The 10,372-nt window shown below is 51.1% G+C and overlaps 1 protein-coding gene across 1 annotated transcript; it reads right to left on the bottom strand.

Annotated features, from left to right (window-relative positions):
- Positions 1–381: 381 nt before the first annotated feature.
- Positions 382–9,323, bottom strand: C3H2orf72 (chromosome 3 C2orf72 homolog). Its single transcript, XM_075338488.1, has 3 exons — positions 8,648–9,323; positions 6,050–6,133; positions 382–860 (listed from the first exon to the last, which is right to left on the bottom strand). Exons 1-3 carry the CDS (start codon positions 9,261–9,263, stop codon positions 781–783), a joined length of 780 nt encoding a protein of 259 aa, XP_075194603.1. The 5' UTR covers positions 9,264–9,323; the 3' UTR covers positions 382–780.
- Between the last annotated feature and the right edge of the window lie 1,049 nt (positions 9,324–10,372).

Here is a 10,372-nt window from a genome sequence, read left to right as displayed (position 1 = left end):
CGCACAGAGCCAAAGAGGCCGCACAGAGCCAAAGAGGCCGCACAGAGCCAAAGAGGCCGCACAGAGCCAAAGAGGCCGCACAGAGCCAAAGAGGCCGCACAGAGCCAAAGAGGCCGCACAGAGCCAAAGAGGCAGCACAGAGCCAAAGAGGCCGCACAGAGCCAAAGAGGCAGCACAGAGCCAAAGAGGCCGCACAGAGCCAAAGAGCCACACCTCTTGTTGATTACGGCCGGACAACCCCTTTAACACTTTGAGAGTCAGCACAGAATGTATCTTATTTGCTAAACTACGATTCATGCTGCATTTACTTCGGGCAGCGCGAATCAGATGACAACTTCCCTTTAAAAAAGCTGATACATTCATGGTAAACAACAATAGGGTAAAACTTTGATATACTTGTGTGGCAGAATTAACATTTATTTACAGGATCTCCTGACATTGCCGCGTGTGAAAGTAGGATCCAGTACAGCCAGGAATCTCAGTAGTCAAAAGGAAGAAATAAAGCATCAGAGCAGAATTACAGGATCTGAGCCGCCAGAATTGTCTTTTATCTTTTGCACAAAGATCCTAATGCCGTACATGAGTCAGGGGTGTCACGTCCATGGCTTTCTTCATTTATCAGGCCTTTCTACAAAACGTGTTCCAGTGGTTGGTCTTCTGTAACGGCTTATAGCAGCGACTGTCCATATACAGTTCAGTGGTGGTGTAGTAGCCCATGTCTTACAGGTCATCACAACTTCTGTGTAGAGAACTTCATTCATGATTATACCCCAAGAGATCCTAGGCCTCCGCTGTAGTCTCCCCACAATCTCCATTGGGATAGCTCAAGACAGTCAGTGCTGTTCCCTCAGGAAGGTTCTCTGCAATTAGAAAAACAAGTTACATTATAATTCAGGCAATAGAAGGTATATGGTTTTCCCAGACGACTGATCAGAGGTTCAGCCTCGTTCTTACATTCTGCACCACCCACAGTCATTTCAGTTGGGTGAACAAACGAACACCAGGGCTGCACACATTTATGAGCCATATACAATATAAACGTCAGGAAAATCACGTCTGTAAATCTCCTGGCATCTACCCATGGAAGTAAGGCAAAGGGGAATCCCACGACTGCAATTTCCACAAAGAGGAAGAACACGGATCTGCTGGCATCTCCATCCGACAGTAGTATCTAAACATCCTGAAAGCCAGGACTGGTCATTTACATAAATAAATTCAGCATAATGCAAGTTATTTGGCTTCTCTTATGCCATGAAAATGATCATCTTGTGTATATGTCCAGAATTGATATAAAATCGATCTTTAGACATTAGGATTTTTGGGTGTTTGGGCTAGGGTTAGGTAATCTTAACACACATTTGTTAGCATTTATAACATTACAATTATCCGATTTAGATTTTTTTTGGTACAAAGTACGCTGTTAATGTAGGAGGTAAAAAGTTACCGCTGCTGCTACTGAAGCGTGAGAACCAGATGTGGCAGAGCTGCAACCAGGTAATGGCCAGCGCCACCCAGTGACCAGGTAATAGCAGTGGTACATTAGAAGTTACATAACATAGGATGAGGAGTGACAGATGGCCAGTGAGTTTGTTAGAGCGACTGGCCCTTGGAGAGTTAGCGCTGCAGAAGGGTTCGAGGACTAAAGATGCAGCATGGAATAAGGGCCAGTCAGGGAACTCTGAGATAACCTCTTAAAGGTCTGGAGCCTACGGCTCAACCTGACGGGCCCAGGGAGGTCTTCCGACTAGACAGCGGTCAGAATTAGAGTAGCGGAATGGAAGCACAGGTGGCTGGCACGTTGCAGACTAGCTCTATGATAGCGGAGATAGGCCGAGAGACAGTACCCCAGAGAATAACAGCAGCAGAACCATAGGAGTTAGGCCATGTCCCTCATAACGGTGAAAAGGAAATATAAACTGTTCAACTTTGGTTTGCCACACTGGTTTTTACTTATGGCCACCTTGAGCATAAGGTATTCATAAGAACATCAAAATAGAAGCCAGTATTTGTGAGGAATGTTTCAACTTCTGCTCAACTTTCCCATTAACTGATCTGCTGTGTTCCTACTGCAATATCTCTTTCTGGTATGTTTCAACTTCTCCCCCACTCTCTTCTGACCCGTTTACTTTGCCCATGTTATCATGCATCTGGTTCCTGTCATTAAGTGACCAAGATGAATCCCATGCCCCACCCCTCTTCTTCACATACATACATACATACATACATACATAAAATCATCATCATTTAAGTGAACTGCAAGGAATTAGACCAGAAGGTAACTGGATACATAAGACACTGTAAACAATGTTTCTGTTTCTTGTCACTTCACTGCTTACTAACTCCCTAAACCCAGTAACAAACTGGTTATTTCTCCCTCCATCCTCCCCACCCATCTCGCCTCCTCCTCAGATCTATTCCTCCACATGAAACCCTGTGTCTCCACACATGGCCAGCTCATGGCCTCTCCTGCTCCCATCTAACACTCTCTGCCCCTCTTCACTGCTGGTGATATCTTCCCAAATCCTGGCCCTCCTCACTATATCTCCACATTGACTCTCCAGGAAAGGAGACAAACTCTAGCTCAGCGCCACCTATTGGAAGTGGCATTCCTAAAAATCAAAAGTGGATTTTTAACAATCCTTTGCATATGACTTAGAATTTATGCCAGATCAGAATCCCAATTTGCAGACACGGTGTTTCGGGGTGCTTGCCCCTCGTCAGTGCAAAGTATGGGGTGTCTGATCTGGCTCATGAGAAGCTATGTGGGGACAACGGGGGAACACTATTCTCCTTATAGAAGTCATTTTTAACACTCATCTACCACAGTAATCCTACTAACCTTATACCCATTCACCCAGTCCCCCTAACAAGGAACCCTATGGAGTGCCTACTCTGTCTGCAACAAACTGTCATACATGCATGACCTTTTCATCACTAAAACTCTCCTTCCCCAGCATTACTGAAACCTGGCTCACCCCTCTGACACAGCCTTTCCATGGTGTGTCCATCTCGCTCGCCCAGAAACCAGTAAACAAGCATGGTGGAGGAGTTGGCTTGCACCTGTCCAATAACTGCTGCTTCACCTCAATTCCAATGCCACGCTTCGTTACTCTCCCCTCTTTTGAGGTGCACTCCGTCCACATCTACTTCCCCTCCAACTGGCTGTCATTTACCGTCCCCCCAGGGCCTGCCACCACCTTTCTCGACCACTTCATTTCTTTTCCACTGACATCCTCACTATCATCATGGTAAACTTTAACATCCTCATTGACACTTCACACTCAGCTGTCTGAAAACTTAGCATCCACTTCCTCCCTCAATGGTCCTCCACAGCTACTCACAAAGATGGCCACACGCTGTACCTCATCTTCACCCGCCTGTGCTCACTAGCTAACCTTTCAAACTCACCTCTCCCCCTGTCTAACCACAATCTACTTACATTCTCTTCCCTCACCTGGCACTCAGCCACCACTCCACAAGCTTACACTCCCTTGCAAAAATCTCAAACACCTTGATTTACATTCACTCTCAGAGTCTCTTCTCCCTGTTGCAGACATTTGCTTCTTTACACGATGCAGATGCTGCTGACACTTTATATAACACCACAATCTTTGCAACTCTCGAATTGGCCCACCACCCCCTCATGCATCCACAGGACAAGTATTAGTCGTATACACCGCAAATCCGACCATTACTGAGGAGTGGCAAGAAGAAAGCCATTTGTGAAAACAAGCCAAGGAAAAAAAAAATAAAAAGCCATGTGGAAAAAGGGGACACAGCTAGCATATGGAAGGTAATCTGATCAGATGAGACACACAACTAAAACTGTTTGGGTAAATGCAAAACGCTATGTGTGGCGGAAAACTGACTTATCACCCAGAACACACCTTCTCTACCATCAAACATGGTGGTGGCAGCATCATGCTGTTGGAATGCATTTCTTCAGCAGAGATGGGGAAGTTGTTTTGCATTAATGGGAAGATGAAAGGTGCTAAATAAAGGTCAATGCTGGATGGAAATCCTGTAAGGCTGCTTTCACACACTCGGTTTTTGCAGTGCGGCTCAATCCGGCTCAAAAACCTATGCAACGGATGCGCGAAAAAAAGGGATCCGTTGCATACGTTTTTCCATGCGGCATGTCCGTTTTGTTGACGGATGCGGCTTGATACTGACCATGCGCAGAGCAAAAAACCCGCATCCGGTGTCCGTAGGCTTGCATTGTAAATCGCGCCGCATCACGCCGGATCCGGCGCGATACGTTTTTTTCACCGCACAAAAAAAAAATGTGCCAGGCAACGTTGCATCCGGCCGCCGCATGGGCTAAATATGCCGCATCCGTCAAATACCGGACGCAACTCAAGGCAATGCGGCACAATACGGCGCTAATGCAAGTCTATGCAGAAAAAACGCAACAGGCGGCAAAAAAAAAAGTGTTGCGTTTTTTCTGCAAAGCGCCGTATTGTGCCGCTCAGCAAAAACTGGATGTGTGAAAGCAGCCTTAGAGGCTACAAAACACTTTAGACTGGGGCATAGCTTCACCTTCCAGCAGAATAATGACCCTAAACATACTGCCAGAGCTACAACAGATGGTTTCGATCAAAGCACAGTTATGTGTATGAAGCCCAGTCACAGTCCAATAAGAATCTGCGAGAAGACTTGAATCTGAGCTACAGGTAAGAAGAATGGTCATAAATGTCAGCTTCTAGATGTGCAAAGCTGGTAGACACACGCCCCCAAAAGACTTGCAGCAGCAATTGCAGTGAAAGGTGGTCCTACGAAGTATTGATTCTGGGGGACTGAACACCAACGTACCTCAGAATTTTCACATTTATATTTTTTAAATATTTAGTGCATCATTTCCTCTACTCTTCACAAATACTTGCCATTTATTGTAGGTATATCACAAAATCATGATGTAGGTTTAAAGGGAACCTGTCACCAGATTTTTCACTATTAAACTAAAAGAATTACCTTCTGCAGCTCCTGGGCTGCAGTCTATGAAGGAGCACCTTGTGCCCTGACTCCCCTTCCAGACCCCAAAAATAACTTTATAAAACATGACCGTTACGTATGTACCTGTGTGGCTCAGATGGGCGGGCTCATTTTCTGCTCCTGCCCCTCCTCCTGCTGCTGATCGCCGTCCTCCTTTCTTGATTGACGTGATGCCGCCTCAGTCATCATCCTCGTTGCATTTACAAATCTCGCGCCTGTGCAGTTATGTCGGCAGGCACAGTTCGCTCTGCTGTATCGCGGGCAGAGCAGAAAACATAGCACCAGTGTGCTAAATGCGCAGGCGCGAGATTATGGTTGGTGCTGTGCATGACATCACCAGCGCCATCATCGTACCCGCCCATAATCTCGCGCCTGCGCTACCAGCGCACGTGAGGGCAGCTATGTTTTCTGCTCTGGCTGCGATACAGCAGAGCGAACTGTGCCTGCGAGAGCGGACATGACTCTGCACAGGCGCGAGATTTGAAAATGCAACGAGGATGATGACAGAGGTGTCGTCCACGTCAATCAAGAAAGGAGGACGGCGAAAAACGGCAGGAGGGGGGACAGGGGCCGAAAGAGGACGCCCATCTGAGCCACACAGGTCATTAGCATACGTGGCGGTCAGCTTTTATAAAGTTATTTTTGGGGTCTGGAAGGGGAGTCAGGGAATAAGGTGCTCCTTCATAGAATGCAGCCCAGGAGCTGCAGAAGGTGATACTTTTAGTTTAATAGTGAAAAATCTGGTGACAGGTTCCCTTTAATGTGAAAAAGTTCACGGGGTATGAATACTTTTTCAAGATATTGTACTTGGAACCAGTTCTTTCAACTGGAAACAGAGAGTGGTTTTGTGTTGGCAACTCCAGCTCTTGCCATAGCCATGTAATGCTACACAGGAGCCATGGGCTCTCCGCCCAGCGGGCACATGTAACATACTGTGTGTTTACTTCAGAGGTCCCAAAGGGACATCATTTTGCTCCGAAACATGACTGTTCTACTATAAGGTTATCCAATACCACACCATGAACCCTTCAAAGCTACAGACTCTTCTGCACTTTACCTTTCTGAGCGGTGTCCTCCTGTCTCCATCGTCTCCATGAAAAGCATCTGGATTTCATGTTTGGCTTTTCCGTCCGCTGCTCATCTGTGAAGGAAGGAGACGTGGTCAGTCTGGGAGGAGCGAGGATCTAGGAGCCATCGGAAGGTTCACACATTGAAGTCTTTCTGCATTTACAGCGGACGCCTGTTAGAAACTAAACGGGGGTTTACACGCTACAATATCGTTAATGTTTTGTCGTCGGGGTCACGTTGTTAGTGACGCACATCCGGCGGCATTAACGATATCGCAGCGTGTGACACTGACTAGCGACCTTAAGCGACCTCAAAAATGGTGAAAATCGTTCACCATGGAGAGGTCGTCCCAAAACCAAAAATCGGTAATGGTTGATTATCGATGTTGTTCGTCGCTCCTGCGGCAGCACACATCGCTATGTGTGACACCACAGGAGCAAGGAACGTCTCCTTACCTGCCGCCGGCCACAATGCGGAAGGAGGTGGGCGGGATGTTACGCCCCGCTCATCTCCGCCCCTCCGCTTTGATTGGCCGGCCGCTTAGTGACAACGCTGTTATGCCGAACGCACCTCCCCCTTGGAGGGATTGTTCGGCAGTCACAGCGACGCCGCCGACCAGGTAAGTGCATGTGACGCTGCCGTAGCGATAATGTTCACTGCGGCAGCGATCACACAAAATCGCATGCACGACGGGGGCGGGTGCTTACACGCTCGATATCGCTAGATGCCGTAGCGTGTAAAGCCCGCTTAAGTCTAGAGCCAAATGGCGGCATCAAATCATGGGGTCACATTGGCTGTGCGGCTTGGCCGGAGGTCGTGCTGCCATGTGTGACCGTGACTGGCACAGATGCTTGGATTTTCTGTCACTGATCGCAAGGTACATGCGACTTACCATGGACATTAAGGACAGTCACGGGCAATTTGTCTGCGATTTGGCTTTATCTCTTACAGAACAATCAAAGCTGTAGATAGAAGTGAAGCAGAAGGTAGATGAGCCGGCGGCTCCTGGGAGGAATAAACTTCAATTTCTCCCCAGTGCTGCACTTTCAGTGCGGCAGACGAGCACCTCGATGACTATATTAACCTGCAGATTAACCCTATATCAGCAGAGTAACATCGTTATAAGACGCAACCAGTTCCCTTTAAGACAGAGCCATGTCCGAGTGTGGTCAGCTTTGTGGCTACAACTCCAATAGAAATGCTAACCCTGCGCCAGACGACTCGCGACAGGCCCCCCCCTCTCCAGACGACTCGCGACAGGCCCCCCCTCTCCAGACGACTCGCGACAGCCCCCCCCCCTCTCCAGACGACTCGCGACAGGCCCCCCCCCTCTCCAGACGACTCGCGACAGGCCCCCCCCCTCTCCAGACGACTCGCGACAGGCCCCCCCCTCTCCAGACGACTCGCGACAGGCCCCCCCCTCTCCAGACGACTCGCGACAGGCCCCCCCCTCTCCAGACGACTCGCGACAGGCCCCCCCCCTCTCCAGACGACTCGCGACAGGCCCCCCCTCTCCAGACGACTCGCGACAGGCCCCCCCCTCTCCAGACGACTCGCGACAGGCCCCCCCCTCTCCAGACGACTCGCGACAGGCCCCCCCCTCTCCAGACGACTCGCGACAGGCCCCCCCTCTCCAGACGACTCGCGACAGGCCCCCCCCCTCTCCAGACGACTCGCGACAGGCCCCCCCCTCTCCAGACGACTCGCGACAGGCCCCCCCCTCTCCAGACGACTCGCGACAGGCCCCCCCCTCTCCAGACGACTCGCGACAGGCCCCCCCCTCTCCAGACGACTCGCGACAGGCCCCCCCCGCTCCAGACGACTCGCGACAGGCCCCCCCCCCTCCAGACGACTCGCGACAGGCCCCCCCTCTCCAGACGACTCGCGACAGGCCCCCCCCTCTCCAGACGACTCGCGACAGGCCCCCCCCTCTCCAGACGACTCGCGACAGGCCCCCCCCTCTCCAGACGACTCGCGACAGGCCCCCCCCTCTCCAGACGACTCGCGACAGGCCCCCCCCTCTCCAGACGACTCGCGACAGGCCCCCCCCCTCCAGACGGCTCGCGACAGCCCCCCCCTCTCCAGACGGCTCGCGACAGCCATCCCCCACCACAATCCTTGCGACAGCCAACTGACCCTCCAGATGACTTGCGAAAGCCACCCCCTCCAGACAACTCGCGATAGACAAACCCCCACCAGACTCCTTGCCACAGCCCCCCTTCCCCCTGCCAGATCACACAATTAACTTTCATGTACACCATGGGGGTCCGGAGCTCGGATGTTGGACATGTGGCACTGGCCTTCATTACCAGAAGTCTCGGAGGTAATTCACAGTCCATGATACCTCTGGGGTCCTGACAGTCCTTTTAGGGGCTCATTTCCCGTTATTTATGTGATGGGAGGGGGAGGTCCCCACCTTTCCGCAGGGGAGGTGACAGCCGAGCTCTGGGGCCCCTCCTCCATTGACCTGACAGGGACCCAGAGCCCTCATGCATTAAGGGTGACAGCACGTGATCCCGGCCCATTCATGTTTATGGGAATGGACCAATCACGTGCCTGGAGGCAGCGGATTGGCTGTCAGTCGTACCTGCCGCGCTCAGCGCCTCACACGCCGCCATCTGCACCTCTCGGCGGCTCTCCTCACGGCCGGGGATCAGGGCAGCAGCTCGGACCTCAGAGCAGCGCGCACCCTTATTGTTCGGAGGGAACACGGAGCGGAGGAGGTCGAGGAGGGTGCAGACTGCAGCCTGGACGCCTGCGGGGGTCTCCTCACTGGACGCCCCCATAATCACCCCCACCACAGCGCCCCCTGCAGGCAGCCGCTTCCGTACATCCCTCAGGATTTCCCGCATCTGGCGCTGTGATGCTGGGAGTACCACCGATCCCGGCCGGCACAGGAAAAACACCAGTCCGAAGCGAATAGTCCTGTTTGTGGCTGTGTGCGGCCGCCTCTCCCGCGGGGCTCCCTTGTGAGCAGTGCCATGTTTCGGGGTCTCTTGCAGGGGAGGCTCCTTGTTGAATATCTGTCCTCCGTGCACCAGCTCAGCAGGGAACACCTCCTGTAAGAAGTTCTGCAGCAGCGCCCGGCTCTCCGCCCGATCCCACAGCTCCCCGACCAGCAGGACTTGCTGCGGGCCCCCGAAGCGCTCCAGCACCTCCCTGAAGCGGCCCTCCGTGCAGTCCCTCGCCATGCCGGGCTTCATGGTCACAGCGGCATGCTGTCTGCGGAGGTCCGACTCATTCTGCACAGCGCGGGTCAGCGTCCAATCAGGAAGGGGCTGAGAGGAGGGATCCTGCGATCACTGCCCCGGCCGCTGCCATAGGTCAGACACTGACAAGCCCGCCCCAGACTGCGCCCTAGAGTCCTGGCCCGGCGCACCCATAGGTCGGAAGACGCCACACCCACCTGACGCCACGCCCCCAGTGAGGTCTCTGGCCTCCCATAGGGCGGTGCTTGCACACCCACTGGCCACTAGTGATGGGCAGTCCGGCTCTTTTTGATGAGCCGGCTCATTCGGCTCGGCTCACCAAAAAGAATCGGCTCTTTCGGCTCAAAAAACGGCTCTTTTTTTAAAAAAAACCCTCTGCTACACCTTGTGATGATACAGAACCTCCCCTGTACATTTGGAACATCATTCTACACCTTGTATGTATCTAGTGAAGCAGTAAAAACAGTTTTTAGCATTATTGTTTCCGTTTCCTCAGATTGTCAGCTCTTCTGGACAGGGCCCTCGCTCCTCTTTTATGTGGTGTTTATTGTACATGTCCTTTCTACATTATTCAGTGCTCTGATATGTGTCGCTCCTACAAAAGATTATAATTCCTGAAAATAAAGGCGAGTTGCAATTACTGCGCTGCCTGTCACTATATGTGCAACACACACACACTGTACATACTGAACACAAAGGACACACATACATACACACATTGTACACACATACTGTACATACACACATTGTACACACACTGTACATACACACATTGTACACACATACTGTACGCACACCAACATATGGAAGCATAGGATGCTGAATAGCAAAATCAGTTTATTTCAACACAACCTGGAACAGAAATGTTTAAATGCTAACATAGCATGGGTCCACCTTCTGCTGGTGGTGCACAGCACTACAAGTCCCAGCAAGTGGAACACAATATGGCAATACAACACTAGTTACATACCAACTTTTTTAACAGTTAAGTGACAATAAATGTCATTGAGGTAGTATTGCACATAAAACAAATGTATAGAGGTTGTGTGCAGATGTCAGATCTATTTACATCTAAAAATACCAGGATTTGTTAACAGAAATAG

The sequence above is a fragment of the Anomaloglossus baeobatrachus genome, chromosome 3 (assembly GCF_048569485.1).
Source record: "Anomaloglossus baeobatrachus isolate aAnoBae1 chromosome 3, aAnoBae1.hap1, whole genome shotgun sequence".
NCBI classification, from domain to species: domain Eukaryota; kingdom Metazoa; phylum Chordata; class Amphibia; order Anura; family Aromobatidae; genus Anomaloglossus; species Anomaloglossus baeobatrachus.
This window is presented reverse-complemented; position numbering and strand designations above follow the sequence as displayed.

Coding starts and splice junctions, on each gene's coding strand:
- C3H2orf72 (XM_075338488.1), bottom strand. CDS start 9,263: ATGAAGCCCGGCATGGCGAGGGACTGCACGGAGGGCCGCTTCAGGGAG. Junction 6,134..8,647: donor TGAGGCGCTGAGCGCGGCAG/GTACGACTGACA, acceptor CTTCCTTCACAG/ATGAGCAGCGGACGGAAAAG. Junction 861..6,049: donor GGAGGACACCGCTCAGAAAG/GTAAAGTGCAGA, acceptor TTCTAATTGCAG/AGAACCTTCCTGAGGGAACA.